At 36.4% G+C, this 17,375-nt stretch overlaps 1 protein-coding gene across 1 annotated transcript in view; it reads left to right on the plus strand.

Annotated features, from left to right (window-relative positions):
• Nucleotides 1-17,375, plus strand: part of SPAG6 (sperm associated antigen 6) — a 56,834-nt gene that overhangs the window by 29,301 nt on the left and 10,158 nt on the right. Inside the window, 4 exon segments of the mRNA XM_087822536.1 lie at nt 10,359-10,564; nt 11,453-11,626; nt 12,794-12,946; nt 15,363-15,558. Of these exon segments, the coding sequence (XP_087678662.1) occupies nt 10,359-10,564; nt 11,453-11,626; nt 12,794-12,946; nt 15,363-15,558 (729 nt within the window).

The following is a 17,375-nucleotide window of genomic DNA, read 5'->3' on the forward strand; positions in this document are numbered from 1 at the left end:
ATAGTAGCACAGTTTACAATAACTAATATCTGGAAACAGCCCAATTGCCCATCAGTAGATGGGTGGTTAAAAAAGCTGTGGGACATTTACACCATGGAATATAACGCAGATGTAAAGAAGAAGGATCTCGTACCATTTGGGACAGTATGGATGGACCTGGAGAATATTATGCTAAGTGAAATAAGCCAGGCAGAGAAAGACAAACATCACATGATCTCACTTATATATGGACTCCAAAGGACTTAATAAACTGATGAACAGAATAGATTCAATGACATGGAAGCATGGATCAGAATGATCAATCTCAGAGGGATGGAGGAGGGCAGGTGGGTGGAGGGAGAGAGATTAACCAAAGAATTTATAAGCATATATGCACAACCCAAGGACACTGACAATGGTGTAGAGAGGGACTGGGGAGGGGCATGGGACGGGGTGGAATGGGTCACTGGGAAGAAAAAGGGACATCTGTACTATTTTAAACAAAAATTTTAAAAAAGTTAAAAAAATAATTAATATTACCTATTTCCTTTTACTTTTTAAATGTGGCAACTGGAAAATTTCAAATTATATATATAGCATTGCGAAATGCTAATTAATGTACTTTCAAATATATGTTTATATATAGTGGTCAGCACTGACTTAAAATTACTGTGTCTTATGCTTTGTAGTTATTTGTTAAAAGGCAAATATGGTGGTAATGCCATAGTCTGAAAAGTCATACTTAATATTCATGTTTATTTATTTAATTTTTAATGTCTTTATGATTTCAGAGAGAGGAAGGGAGAGAGAGAGAGAAACATCAATGATGAGAGTCATTGATCAGCCACCTCCTGCACACCCCTACAGGGGATTTAGCCTGCAACATGGGCATGTGCCCTGACCAGGGATCAAACAGCGACCTCCTGCTGAGCCATACTGACTGGGCAATATTCATGTTTATTAATCTGTGTAATTCAACCATATTTTCTAACTCACTGTAGTGTGCTGTAATTAAGAAATATCGACCTAAAAATACCATTTGGGGAGAAGTAAGGATGATTCAATTTTAAAATGAACTTTATAAGGTAAGCTGCCAAACTGCTAGCCTCACACATTGTTGAAAGGGACATATGCTGACTGATACATCCCCTTTGGAAACAATATTGTAGTGCATATTGGGTTGACCTATATGAAATTACCTATATTTGACTTGTTTTGACATAACAAAAATAGCAGTCTCATGTGGTTTAATTTAAAATATCAAGAACCTCAAAAAACGTCAACATTCTTCCCCTAAGTAAGTTCACCTCTAGGCCTCTATCCTAAGTAAATACACACATGCATGCACATATGTATATATGTATGGTTGCATAACCAGTGGAGTTATATATATAAGTATGTATGTCCCATGTTAGCCAGCCTCCAAGATGCCCCTCAAAGATCCTGGGTCCTGGTATTCACACCCTTGTATAGTCCTCTCCCACATCACACCAGGATTGGTTTGTGTGACCACTAGAATACAGCACAAGTGATGGTATATCACTTCTGAGAACAGGTGACCAGCTATGAAAGATCAAGGCTTCTGTCATGGCATCTCTCTCTCTTTCATCACTTGCTCTGGGGAAAGCCAGCTACTATGACATGAGTACACCCAGACAGCCTTGAAAAGGTCCATGTGGCCAGCAATAAACTGAGCTTCCCAACAACTACATGAGTGAGCTTGGGAGCAGATCCTCCCCAAATTGTGCCTTTAAATGACTGCAACCCCAGCTGATAGTGTAATGGCAACTTCATGAAATGCATCCAGCAAGACTGCTCCTGGATTCCTGACCTGCAGGAAATGTGAGACAATGAATGATGTTTTCAGCTGCTGAGCTTGGTTCATTTGTTACATAGTAGTAGATAACTAATACATAATTTTAATGCACAAAGGGTTTCACTATACTGTACTTTATAATTTACTCAGTGGAATACTATGCAGTTGTTAAAAATTTTGGGCTGGCTTCATCCTCAGGAATGAAAGTGGACAGTGGAAGCCTGCGTGTAGCTTCAAGGAACTACTCAAAATGAGTCACACTAACAACTGCTGACCAGGGACCACTTTTATAAAAATGCCATGCAAACTTTCTAACCATCCAGTGTCTCATTTCTGTCTCCCTTTTCTGTTTCCTCTTTCCTTTGTGTGTTCTTGTAGAGAATTCCACCAGGGCACCAGGAGCTCTTTACTATCTAGCCTCCTCCATGACCTGAGCTCCTTAAAGTCAGGGACTTATCTAAACTGGGCTGGAGCAAAGTGTGAATGCCAGTGAAGTCTGAATAATAAATATGCATTTTCCATTTAAGTTTTTTAAAAAGCAGAATGCAAAATTGTAGGTAGGGTGAAACTGCAACCATAGTTGCAATGCTATATAAAAGCAAGTGGAAAACAAAAAAATTCTAGGTGCAAAAGTATATTTTTTAAAGCTCTGGCTCCAAGTAATTTATTTTCTTCACCACAAGAGCACTCCAGGCTCTCTCCGCAGGGTTGCCTCATTCTCACTTAGTCTCAGCTGTTAAGTAGTTTTAAGTCAAAAACTAAAAATTGTTAAAATTGGGGTTTTAAAACTTTCTTTAAATCTTATGCTACTTATTATTTCCCAAGGCCATTCTCAAGTCTTTATCTTTTCCTACCTTTGCTTTCTCTCATCTCCGCTTCTTAACATAATTTGAAGTTGCTTTTTATACTTGAGCCTTGTAAGAGTGAGCTGTCCATTCCAGCTGATTGTAATTTCTTATGAAGGCCCTTTAACTTCAGATCAGTGGCTTATTTGACTCACTTGACCTTTTAAAGGAGCCAGAATTATTTGACCTTCAAATCATATATATGTATGTATGTTAACCCTTAATTTCTCAAATACTCAACTCACATGTAAGGTTTAGACCAGTGACTCTGAAGATTGGATGGAGAGAAATGGCATGGAAATGATAAGAAGAGGAAAAAATGACATTTGTGAGTGGGGGAGAGAGATAAAAATCATATATTCGACTTTTTAATAATAATATGCAAATCACTTCTCCACCCTTTTCTCACTGTCCCCTGAAATTGGAGATACCCATTTCTCAGCTCAGAGTTATAGCTATGAGTGTAAATTACCTATGAAGGGTGATGCCTGTCTCAGATGCGTTGGTGAGGAAGTAAGGGTTTTGTGTAGCCAGCCTACATGGTGGCCCCCTAATGTTGCCTGCTTCCTTCGCATCCTTGTATAGTTTCCTACCACACTGTATCAATGAAATATAACAGAAGTGATAATATATTGCTTCTGAGATTAGATTATAAAAAACTGCAGCTTTTGTGTTGGGTTTTCTCTTTTGGATCATTCACTTTGGGGCAGGCCTCGACATGAACTTATATTGGAAAGGCCCTAGAAAAGAGAAGGAAATGAAGCCTTCTAACATTTGCAGGAGTGTGGCTGGAAGCAGATCCTCTAGACCCAGTCAAATCTCAGGTAACTACAGCCCCATCTTAACTGCAGCCTAGTGAGAGGTCACAGACCAAACCACCCAGCTAAGCCGCTCCCAGATTCCTGACCTACATAAACTATGAGATAATAAATGTTTCCTGTTTTAAGCAGCTAAGTTTGGTGTGATTTGTTACACAGAAGTAGATCTGTTACCAAAAACTAGATAAATTTCTTCTACTTGGGAAGTGACATTCCTAAAATCATATTGGAGTATGGTCACTGTATAACCAGCTTGGGAAATTGCAAAAGCATATTTGTTTTTGCTATAATTTCATCAAGTCATGAAAAATTTGGTTGAATAAGGTGACTGATTATTATAACATAAGATTAACATAAAGGGTAGCTAAATTTTAAATATATTTTAACCTGCTTTATTTCAAAAAGATTTTGAAGCGATATACCTATATGTTTTAAACCTAGATGCAAATACCAGCCTGTCTTTAAACTGATCAACGAGGCCACCCAAGTTCAGGGAAATGACATTATTGACTTTCTTTTAATTTTCAATGAACCAAAATATAACTTTTTGTAGGGCTTAGGAACAGTGAGTTAAAAGTAGTGTTTACAGAAATAAATTAAAAAGCAATAAAGTTAAAAGAAATTAGAATTGCCTGATTATTTTAAAATTAGTTTGCTAAACACAAACTTTCTTTTATTCCTTTTAGAGGGTCCCTTCATTTTGAGTTCTTTTTCTGAGTTCTCATCACAGATCAGTTAATTTTGCTTAAATTCTCTCATACATCTGCCTTGTGAGGCAAAATATTCGTTGAGATTAATATGTTTAGATTAACCCTTTTTTTTTGAAGGCCAATTTTTAGGTTTTCATTAATTTTTTTTGGAATTTTCTTAAATAACCACTAGAGTGGTTCTTCCTTTATGACTCGTAAACATGACTGCAAGAATCAAAGGTAGAAAGTACATCACCTTTCCGCACCCAGAAAGCCCCCCAGGCCATTTTAAAAGATGTGAGGTGTAAGCCTGGCTTGTACAATGGCAGTTGCAGGCTGTAGCTGGCCCACAGGTGGATGTATTTTATTTGGCCTACACTATGTTGTCTCCCATAGGGTTCTTTAAAAGAAAGAAAAAAAAGGTGCCAATACTTAAAAGCCAGGCGATTTCTTATTAAAAATCAGATTTCTGGCTTCTCTTGAAAAATCAGAAGATCTGACAAAAGCAGGCCTATATTCCTGCCTGGCCACACTGGGCTGCAGCTGAGTAACTGCTGCTCCTTGTAGCTGGTGCCTAAAATTTTCCAGTCTGTTGCTGCTCCCCTGTTGGGTATTTTTCTTATACCCTTTGGCTTCACTATAATTACTTGCCTGGGCCTTGTGGACATTTCAGTTTACCATTCTTAATCTAAACAAAGAACTAGTCATAAATAACAGTTAAGAGGAGGGATTGAGGCCATTGTGAGTACTAAAGCAAAATTACTTTTGCCTGATTCATCTAGTTTTTCCTGTTACAGTCATACCTATTACATGTTGATGGGCATGCCTGTCTGCATCCTTCCCTTTTAGTCAGAGTGAAGTCATTTCTAATGTTCCATTCATCCAGCTTTAGATAGTACTAATTTTATAAATGTTGTTCATCTTAAAAGTCCTCCCTTTTATTCATCTCTTTTTGCTTTAAAATTAAATCTAAAGCTATACTGAGCTTTGCTGAATATTCTAAATAGAAGATTTTGATCAGCTTAAGTGGTAACACTTCACAACTGTCAGTAAGAGAGTACTATAAGTTCAGTCATTTATTTTTTAGGGGGAAAAACTCAGAAAACAAAAATCCGGGTTCTAAGAACAACATAGAATAAAATAAGGAAACAGAAACTGTCTAAGGATCAAAGAGTTGTCACCCCAAATCTTCACATTATTAATATTTGAAGAATTTCATGCACACAAGCCTCATAAATGTTATTAGAAAGAACCATGGAAAAACTAAGACAGAACTGTGATGGGATGACCCAACCACCAATCCTTGTCACAGTCCTGTGGCGGAGCTATTCACGAGGCCCAATAGAACTAGTTATTCCTACTGAAGACAGCTGATCATCAAATTTGAAGACTGTATATTTAGTTGTCTACAATGTATGCAACAAATGGGTTTTATTATTATTTTTGAATGGGGAATTTAGTTTATTCTCTCTGACAATTTGCAAACTAAAAATGTTAAAAGTGATTAATAACACTTAACATTTAAAAAATGTAATATTTTAACTTAAATTTAATAAGGGCATAGATTAAGGAAAGAGGGAAAGTTTGAAAAAGTAAATGGATAATATTTTTAGTGTATATTAGTAATTCTTCAAAGAATATACATGCTTTCTTAATATTTTCTTTAAAGGAGACATACATTCCCACCATTTTTTAAAATAAGAAACTTTCTGCCATATTGAGAAATAAGCTAAAATGTTTATATTTGTCATTTACAATAGTAATGTTAATATAGTTAGCCCTAGCAATAAGCTACATGTATGGACAAAAAACATCTTCATATATCTTTTATTTTTTAAAAATATGTAATCAGCCTTGGCTGGTGTGGCTCAGTTGGTTGGGTGTCATTCTGTGTACCAAAAGGTCACTGGTTCGATTCTCAGTCAGGGTACATGCCTGGTTGCAGGTTTGATCCTTTGTGGGGGTTCCTCCAGGAGGTAGCCAATCAATTTTCACGCTCATGTCAATGTTTCTCTCTGTTTCTCTCTCCCCCTTCCTCTCTCTCTAATAATCAAAGAAGAAATAATATGTAATTACTTTGAAGAAAATTTAGCATGTAGGAAAACTATATCACCAATAGTACCATCAACCCAGTGTAAATCCTGTAAGTATGCTGATATAACATATAGCCTTTTTTCTCTGCATTTTTCTTTGCCTAACTACTACTCTTGCTTGTTATTAATAATATATGATTATGTCAGTTATTGCACAATTGAAGGTGTATTTTTTGAGAATCTCTTTTGCCCTGGCTGGTGTGGCTCAGTTGGTTGGAGCGCCATTCTGAGCACCGAAAGGTTGCCAGTTCAATTCCCAGTCAGGGCACATACCTAGCTTTTGGGTTTGTTCCCTGGTGGGGGTGAGTATGGAGGCAACTGAATGATGCTTCTCTCATCCATCGATCTTTCTCTCTCTCTCTCTCTCTCTCTCTCCCCCCTTCTCTCTCCCTTCCTCCCTTTCCCTCTCTCTCTAAAATCAATAAAACACATCAAACATATCCTCAAGTGAGGATTAAAAAACGTCTTTTTTGAAGGTTCATTTAAAATTTGAAATGAGGCTATGATATTTTCAGATACGAAAGAAATTTCTTGGTTCCTCTTTTTTTTTGGTCACACCTTTCTGAGCTTCTGAATCTGTACATATTAACCTTTGATTTCATAAGCATGATAGTTAATTGAACCAAAACTCATCCCCAGATTAGAGTTTAAAAATGAGCTCTGTGAAATTTCTCCAGAATTTGGTACGTTTTGGTTACCACTGCTTTTTTTTTTTTTTTTTAGAGCAGAAAAGTGAAAGAAAAAAGAAAAAGGGAAAAAGAAGTGAGGTGGGAAGCATTTCCTGAAGTGGCACCCCTGTATACATTTTCTCCAAACACTCTACAAACTTGACTCCTAGCTCTGCTCCATACTTGCAGCGGTCTGTATATTCACCCTGGGCAGAGTCTTCTAGAACAGAACAATGTTTTACTCTATTATTCTGCTTCCCCAATATCTGGTTAAGTTTCTAGCACAGAGTAAGCACTTAATGAACACTCAATGACTAAAGGAAGAGGGGATAATATACACTAAGCATGAGAGAGGACAGAATTACACCAGGATGCTTTTGGCTGTAAGTTACAGAATATCAACTACAAGTGGCTCACACAATAACGATATTTTTTAATATCACAGGACACAAAGTTCAGAGTCAGGGCAGCTCCAAGGTTGGTTATGAAGCTGAGCAGTGTCATGGAGGACCCAGATGTTTTTCACTGTTGTACTCAGTAATCCTCAGCATATTGGTCATTGCTTTCCTTATCATTGCAAGATGGACATAGGAATTCCAGATGTCATATGCAGACATGGCCATGTCCAGCAAAAAGGCAGTGTTTCCTCCTGTGTGTCTCTGTCTGTGACTGAGGAATACTTCCAGATGTTTTTAGCTGATTCCTACTCAGGTCCCATTGGCCAGCATTGGTTCACAAGCCCATGCCCTAGCTGACAAAGGCTGTTGGGTAGACACCGTTAATCACTGGTACCAAAATGCCAGAAGACACAATAGTAGGGAAGAGCAGAAAGATACGCTACAGGAGAAAGAGTAGTGATAGGAGGCAGGTTGAAAGGGCCTGTATTTTGTGTATACAGTAGGGTGTGCATTTTGCCAATGTCAGTTTTGTAGAATGGTATAAATTTGGAGATGTAAATTATAGGAAATTGCAAGTACAAAATCACTAGGCCCAATCCAGGTCTTTGAATGCTTCTTTACCTTCATAGCAAATCTTTCTTCACTGATATTCCCAGACTTCCCCGCATTTAACATCACTACTCTAGAGAGAACAGAAAACAGCTTATAATGGAATTGGGTAACAAGTTAGAAGAACAGAGGTTGCTTTATTATTAACATTATAGACTCCAAGGGAAAGGGGACATGGCACTTTGTTATTTAAGAAAAGGATAAGGCTCTGCCGGAGTGGCTCAGTTGACTGAGCATCATCCTGTGCACCAAAGGGTTGCCAGTTGGGTGGCCGGTTCAATTCCCAGTCAGGGCACATACCTGGGTTGTGGGTTTGATCCCTCCTATCAATGTTTCTCTCTCACATAGATATTTTTCACTCCCTCTCTCCCCTCCTCTCTCTATGTATGTCTTCAAGTGAGGATTAAAAAAGAAAAGGATAAGCCCAAGCTCAGTTGGTTAGTGTCAGCTCAATACACCAAGGTTGTAGGTTCGATCCTACCCATGCAGGAATCGACCAATGAATGCATAAATAAGTGGAACAACAAATTGATGTTTCTCTCTCTCTCTCAAATCAATAATTTTTTAAAAAAGAAAAAAAATGTGTGGGGATTACAAAGATAATGGATGTTGTTTTTTAAAAAGAATCTTAAATTTTTATTAATAGTACTTTTAAACAGTTGTAGTTTACTGCATAGTCTTGACTCTTAGAAACTATAAAAGTAAAAATACATAAATAGATGAATTAATCCTTATACTTTATAGAAAAAAAAGCTCAGCCCATTTTATATATACATATACATACATATATATATGTATGTATATATCCTTAAATATGTACAATAAAGCTGATATTACAATACCCGTAAAATTTGGACTGAATTAACATGTTAGTATTTAACATAAAATATGAAAATTATGTGTAGAAATTACACATAATATCACACTTTATTTTTTTTTCCATTTTCTCTGAGTGGTGTAGGAGGGAAGAGAAACAGTGATCACCTGTTTCACCTGCTGTTTTGTTGGTCTTCAGGCAATTGCAGTAGAATCACAGAGATATTTCTGGGGAATGTTACAGTACTAGATTGATATTCCAGTCTGTTGCAGCTGTTGTCAAAAACCATTTTTCTCTTATCTGCCTCTGGTTTTCGAGATTGCATATTGACTTCCCATTGTATTTCATATTTCACACTAGATTTTAAAAATTGAAACATATTTGCTCATCAATGTAGCGTTAATTTGTAAAAGTCGGTCATCGGCACCAGAATTGAAAGCGTCTGGCATGTAATAACCTCCCATTAATACTTGTTTAATGAAAGAATGAATGAATTGTTTATACAATATTTGGACTTCTAAGGTAATTGTAATAATTTAAGAAAAACAAGTAATGGGCTCTAATCTGTATTTTCTAACATTATTTCCTTTTAGAAAATGTGATATTATCCATCTTTTGAAAAATTTAACACCACATTTTCTTTAAAAAAATTTAAATAATATGCTAAATGGATAGCTTGGCTATTAAGACAAAAATTGTCAAGGCACTACAAATGTGAAAAAATGAGAACATAATTTGAAAGGAAGAGATTATAGATATGGGTATATGTGATCAGTAAGGGAGGCCACGAATACAATGAAAGTAGAATCTTGTAACTATGTATTGTGCTTTATGCTTCTCAAAAATACATTTTTTTAAACATATATATTATATGGGTCTGCTTATCTCTCATTATCTAAAATTTAAAGTGTGTTATTTTTATAGCTGTTATTCTTGGACACACAAGTAAATCAATGTGTATATTCTAAAGATGTTTGTTTCTGGCAAGTAAAATGGTTAAGATAAATTTATTCCTTTATCTAAACATTAACATTGATATAAAGTGTGCTGTTTAGTCATAGAACTCGTTTTGAAAGTGTTTTATATGTACGATAAAAATGTATCTTTTTATTTTATATGTTTTTTAAAAATTGTTTAAAAATATTATAAGATGAATGAAATTTAAAAATCGGAATGATTAGCACAAGATTCATGTTAATGTTTACTCATGTAAATAGTACAAAATACTGCCTAATTAGTGTGGTTGGTAAATTTTGGTACTTTAATTTTCTCTGTTATTGTAAACCATGCATAAAATGCTTGCCTATTGAGGAGTGTAGAATTGTCAGAGCTTAAACAGCTGACATCTGCTTACTCTCTTAAAAAAGAAAATAACAAGCCATTTCAGCCTAATCTACCTCAAATGTGTTCATGTAAATGGAGGTCCATCTATTGACCTGTATTCTTTTCAGCTCAGGATTGGTCCACATGGTTTATGAAACCAGGAGGGCTGATTTGAAATGCAGATGTCGAGACACTGAAGTACACCCTCCCCTTTTTTTCTTTGCTGTATCTGTCAGGGTGAAAAATGGCTTGCACAAGGGTCAGTCACCCATACTCACTTAATTACTTTTCTTGGACCCACAGAACTGTCACAAGCTGTGGTGGATGCGGGAGCAGTTCCTCTTTTAGTATTCTGTATCCAGGAGCCAGAAATTGCTTTGAAAAGGATTGCTGCTTCCGACCTCAGTGATATTTCAAAGCATTCTCCAGAGTTAGCACAGACGGTAGTGGATGCAGGAGCTATTGCTCACTTAGCCCAGATGGTTCTGAACCCTGATGCCCACTTGAAGGTATTTAAAAACAAGTTAAAAAACAGACTTCTGTTAATCTAAGAAAATGGAAATGCGTATAGATTAATATATTTTCAAAGATAATTTATAAATTATTATTGAAAACAGATGTGACTATATTATGTATTTGGTCTTTTAATATGTGAAAATTGTGCTGTAAGGATTAGATAATAAAGACATCACTGGGAAAAACATGTTCAATGTTAAAAATTAGAAGTAGCATCCGTATTAACATTAATCACTAAAATAAGGAATCACATAATGATTGAATCTCAAGGTGGGAAGGCACCTAAAGGTTTTCTAGCTCACCACTATTATATTTAAATTTTTTATGAAAATTGTCATATTTATGTTTGTCTTTTTTTTATAGCTTTCTACAATCTGATTTTCAGTTAATAGTCATCAATTATACTTTTATATGCTAATAGTTATATCACATAAGGTTTAAATATTGTTAATGTTAACTAAGCAATGGAAAGTTTTTTGAAATGTTATCAGCCTCATGTCAAACATAAGATGTTAGTTCTGCCTGATTGCTTTTATACTTATTACAACATGTATTGTAAATAAACAACTTAAGCATTAAATAATTAAGAAATAGTATTTATCTAAAGGTCATATTCTTTGATCATCTATGATAAAGATTTAAATAGTCCATAGAAAACTAAGATGTTCAATTTGGAAATTAGGGAATTTAAGAAATTGAGTATTTAGGTATAAGACTAAGATGTGAATGAATGTCTTGAGATTCAGAAATCTTAGGTTATGTTACATATGTAATTGTTTTTTCTTTTTATAAGGGAATTTGATTGTATAAAGCTGCTTAAATTCTGTCTGATCTCTGCAGTGGACTCTATGTAATGTTTTATTTTAGTTTTTGCTTGACAGCGTCAGATCCTTTCAGCTCTCAGTCGGATTGCAAAACATTCTGTGGATCTGGCAGAAATGGTGGTTGAAGCAGAGATTTTTCCAGTTGTACTTACCAGCCTTAACGACAGAGATGAATACGTGAAGAAAAATGCTTCTACTTTATTTAGAGAGATAGCAAAGCATACACCTGAGGTTTGAAGAAAAAAAAAAAAAAAAGAAGCTTTTTAAGTATAATAGTATCAGTCAGTTTTTGTTGTAAAGTAAAATAGCAATTTGTATACAAGACCCAGGTGCTGTGCCACATGATTTGGTTAGGTCAGGGTTTCTCATCCTGAGCACTATGGACATTTTGGGCTAGATAATTCTTTGTTGTAGGGGGCTGTCCTGTACACTGTAGGATGGATATTTAGCAGCATCCGTGGCCCCTGTCAGTAGCATCCCTTTCCACATCATGACTATTCAAAGTGTCTCCATATGTTGCCAAATGTTTCCCAGGGGACAAAAGTGCCCCTTGTTGAGAACCCCACTGGGTTATATAGTTTGAAACAGAAATCTCAGTTTTTAATCATTTCCTGCTTTCCATTTCTAGATCGTGGGGACCATAGACTTTCCATTCTTGTCATTTAGGTGATCTGGGAGTAGTGAGAGCTGTGCAGTTCCAGGTGGGAGAGACCAGCAGGGCCCCAGCCTAGTGTGACTCCTCTAGGAGCTGCCCTTTTGTGGTGGTTCCTGCCCTGAGTTCTTAGATGCCAAAGGCATAGAAATGAAGCAAGCCTGGGTGCCTTCTGCAGTTGTATCTTTTTCTGTGTATATTTTGACTAATCAGTTTCATTTCACTAAAGTGAAAGTCCTCATTCTTTATTTCACCTAACATCTTTATTTGCTTGAAATTTTTTTATAATTGAAATGTAATCAGCTAGTAATCACTGTTTGCAAAGGGGAATAATTAGGCTAGGATATTTCAAGTCTGACATTGTCGTTCAGCATTCAATGAGTAATCTGCTTCATGCTCACACATTGTGCTTGGGGCTTTCAGTAGTTAGCTAGTTATGAACTAGCCCTAGGCTTAGTGTCTAGGTGGGAGTTTTAACATCCGTTAGGATAGAGATAAAAGTTGTGCCACTGATGCATGAAAAATGAAGCACAGAGTAAACTCTGCACAGTGAGTATATTTGTACATTCAAAATAGAATTATTGTACTTGCATATTTCAATAAGTATAGTAATTTCACTAAATCATACTTTTTCAAATTTTACCAGGTGTTTTTAGGTCTAAGTAAAAATGTTTGACAATAGTAATGTTTACAGATCATCCTGTCCTTACAGTCACAGCTACCTAGCTCTCCTTCCTTCCCCTTAGCTTTTGCAGTTGATAGTTAACGCAGGAGGAGTTGCCGCCGTGATTGACTGCATTGGGTCCTGCAAAGGAAACATAAGGCTGCCTGGCATCATGATGCTGGGCTATGTGGCAGCTCATTCTGGGAACCTGGCAATGGCAGTGATCGTTAGCAAGGTTTGTTCTTGATTTTCTTCTGGTTACTGCAGTGAGATATTCTAAGACAGAACCACAGTAATACTCTCCCACAGGTTATAAAATATGACTGACCAGAGTGAAAGAAACCTGAAGAATTTTTCAGCTTGTTTTCAAGGCTTATTAGTAAGTTTCCGAAAGCAATGCTTGAGGTAAGGTTTACTTTGTAGGCAGTTCTAAAGCTTTACTCAGTACTTAATATCTACAAAACATCGATACCTCTGAGTATTAGTATTACCTGTTTTGAAATACTCAGTGTGTTTGCATCCTGAAGGGTTGACTGTGTACATTTACAAACACGTGAAGCACACTGTGATTAAAGACAACTAGTGTAATTACATGTGCAGTAGTCACCCTCCCCTTTCTTGTCATTTGGGTAGGAGATGACAATAGCTAGGACATCCCTTTTTATCCACTTTCCTTCTGCTTTCATGAATTAATTTCTCTTTTTAGATGAAGGCAATTCAGAGCACATGCCAGAGAGCGATGCTATGTCTTTGCTTTAGGAATTTGGCTTCATCTCAATTTACAACTTGGTATTAACCCACCATACAGTGTAGCCCTGACACACAGTAGGTGCTCAAAAATATTGATTGAGTGCATAAATATTGATCTGAGCAATGCTTCAGAAGCTGTGTGCTTACAGTGTCTCCAGTGACCCTCTAGCGTGTGGGTTTCTTATCAGCATAGAAAACCTGCTGCTGTATGTTAAACAGAAGTGTGGATTTTTTTTATCCCTTGCTAATCCTCAGAATAAAAGGGAGCCTCAGATCTTTATTTTCTACCTATTCCTTGATAATTCTTTGCTTTACTCGCTTTTTATCCTACACTTTTCCTTTTGTTCTCCTATTACCAAAGACTATGATAGTGACTAGAACAGTAGTGCCGCTTTCTGAAGGGTCACTGTGGGGATATTACTGGGATTTTTGATTCTTGGTGCCGTTGTGGATCATCAGAAAGCTTACACATAGGAAGAATGATGAAAGCAGCAGCAACTGCTTTTGCTTTCTTTATTTCCTCCCTAAACTAACCAGGAGGCACTCCCCTCCTTTGGTCGAGGGCAGAGTTGCTGCTGGCCTCTCCCACCTACTTGTCTCTCAGTTAGTTGAAGGTCAACTAACTGAAACTAGCAGTTTGAGGCAAATGCACAGTTCTGTGTCATTCTTTTTCCCACATAGCACCATAAGGACTAATAGCAGCACTTCACATTTAAATAATACTTTATAATTTTCCAAGCACATGCATGTTTCTTATCTCATTTACTATTCATAACATCTGAGGCCAGTGAGTCAGTGTTAGGAGGGTGGGGTGGTGGGGGGCTGACTTCGCTCCCTCCAGCTTCTGCAGTTTTGATACGGCCCAGAGTACAGACTTTCTGTTAAGTTGCCTCATTGGGAAGACAGGTCTGACCTTTTGTATTGCCAGACAAACAGTTTTAGTTGGAAAAAAGAAGCCAATGAAGAAATGGCAGATCTCTTCAAGAAATTGATCTTAATAATCAAATGTAAAGGCACAGGGGAAAAAGTGTATATGATCACTTGAACTTTGCTATGGTACACGACAATGTGACATTGGCCATAGTGGTACTAAATTAAGGTGATAATTATTATAGTTTCAAATTCGTAATAAAATTACTCCTATACAGAATCTGTAATTATAATGTGATTTGGCTATTTGATGCTGCCTTAGATATAGAAACAGATGTATTTGAGGCCCTTGAGTTAATTCTGTTTTATTTAGATAAAACTGAATCCTAAAGTGCAAAATATAATCACGTGCTATCTGTGTAACAAAAATAATCACTTCTACTTTGACATTCAGTCATGTTAAAATGGGCAAAATGATCATTTAAAAGTTTACCAAAATTAATGGGAATTTATCGACTAGTTCAGGAAAGGTTTTAGTGAATATATTTCATCTAAAAGTTACTTAAATAGAATTCTGGCTCACATTATTCATTGGATTTCAAATCTATAGTATTTTGTTATCAGATCTATTATACTTAGTGAAAAATGCAATTTTAAAGGATTCTAAATTAACTTTTTTTAACAAAGGAAAATAAAAGGTTTTCAAATCTAAACATTTTAAATTTGTCACAGTGGAATCTGGTTTTTCTTATATACTAATCTTGACATCTGTTGTTTGGTTAAATGCCTCTATTTGGGGAGTAAATGCTAGCAGAGATAGTTTAGTTGGATTGTAACAGATAATTAAGGTAAATTAGTTCTAGTCATTTTATTGACTTGAAAAATGACAGCCCCTGCGCTGTGCTCACTTATTGAACCATCTAGGAAAAAAGGATCAAGGCCAAAATGATTTCTTCTAATGTCTGAGAGACACGCAAGGCTCTAATCCTGCTCTAGATTCATAACACTTGCTCTTTTGATCAACGCTGCAGGGTGCACCCCAGATGTCAGTCTGCTTGTCAGAAGAACCAGAAGACCATATTAAGGCTGCTACTGCCTGGGCCTTGGCACAGATTGGGAGACACACTCCGGAGCATGCCCGGGCTGTCGCGGTCACAAACATTCTGCCAGTGCTGCTTGCTTTGTACATGTCACCAGAAAGCTCTGAGGATCTTCAAGTAAAAGTAAGTGCTTGATTCTTACTGTTTTGTGAAGATTTGTTGGATTTTGACTCAATTTGTAATTTTAGCAATGCATGGTAGGAAGAATAAGATTGTAAATGTGCTAATGCCTTTTCCCATTTAACAAATTCTGTGATTCTTTTACTTTCTGGTTGAGAAACCACAATTCTATTTTCAGTTTTGAGCTGTCCAGGACAGCGTACTTATTATATATATATGTAATTTTAACCTATATATGTATTTCTTCTTTGACCTCGCATTTCTTTATCCCATTATCATTATTGTCTTTTCTTTCCCCCTCTTCCCTCCCGGTCCCCCAAACTCTTCTCTCCTCCTCCCTCTTCCCACAGCCCGCCCTCCTGCCCCTCCCCCCTAGCGATCCAATGACTCTGGCCTCTGCAGGGTCTCTATAGGCATAAGCTGTGCTGCCCTGGCTGTAATATAATTATGTTCAACTTCTAGATTTTCCACAGATACATTATTAATATCCCCCAAAAAGTCTCTATCACTTTCAGATTCCTGCACTTAACAGTTTCATTTTCCTGTAAGTTTTGGAAATAAAGGAATGTGTGAGCTAGAGCATGAATAATTTATAGTGGAGTCAATAGTAATTATAGCTGAGAACCCTTGCAAATAGTCTATTAGGTAGCATTATACAGGGGTGGGTGAAAGTAAGTTTACAGTTGTAATATAAATAAATAATACAATAATTAATAAATAATAATACAAGAATAAATTCTGTGTTTCATATACTCACAACTGTAAACCTACTTTTCCCCATCCTGTATACTTTTTATAAACTACCAAGTTTATATAACTTGGTTTTTAATGAATTATTATGATATTATGATGTATAAATATCACTGGAGTAAAAGTAAGATAACTTTTATTGTGTTTTATTTTAACAAAGGTGGTTTTAGTAAAATATTTAGGTTTACTAATAGAAGTTAAGGCTCTTCCGGCCTACATTTGATACAATATTTACTTTTGGGAAATACACTGGGTATTAAATTCAGTTCTGTCTGTCATTGTCCTGTTAGCAATCTTCCAAGGCTTTAAGTCCATCCAAATATTTTCTTCATGTAGGGACTGGATCATCCTTTTTTCCTACCTCAAGGTCTCTTGGATTCTGTCAGTTGTTGGATGAGAGTCCAAGTCTGTCTGACTTGACACTATCTCAGTAGGGAAAATGCAGGAGCTTCAGGACTAATGATATTTCTCATTTGTTACTCTGCGGCAGCTTTCAAATTATAAGGCCATATTGAAGTTTATTTTGTGCCAAAGGCTTGTCAACTTCTGTAAGCATTCTCTAATCGGTTCCGGTCCAAGAGAACCAATGAGCAGCCCCTTGAAATTTCTTGCATGTTTTCAGATAGCCTTACTACATGCCCGTGCCTATGTTATTTCAAATACCTGGTTAAAAACTGAAAAAACATCTTTTATTTAATAAGCTTACCTACACATATTTTTGGTTTGTTTGTTTTATTTTTATTTTTTAATGTATCTTTATTGATTTCAGAGAGAGGAAAGGAGAGGGAGATAGAAACATCAATGATGAGAGAGTCATTGATAGAGGCCGCAACCCGGGCATCTGCCCTGACCAGGAATCGAACCCTGATCGCCTGGATCCCAGGTCGACACTCAACCGCTGAGCCACGCCCGGCCGGGCCCTACACATATTTTTAAAATATTCAGGCAATTGATTTTCATTTGTTTTTATTTAGAGGCATCCTATTAAAATGTTCTATGTTAATTTTGGTATTTGAATAAGTTCATTCTATCACCTTAGTTATAAAATGATTACTAAGATAATTATTTGATTTA

Source organism: Miniopterus natalensis, chromosome 1 (genome assembly GCF_054644295.1).
Source record: "Miniopterus natalensis isolate mMinNat1 chromosome 1, mMinNat1.hap1, whole genome shotgun sequence".
In the NCBI taxonomy this organism is placed as follows: Eukaryota; Metazoa; Chordata; class Mammalia; order Chiroptera; family Miniopteridae; genus Miniopterus; species Miniopterus natalensis.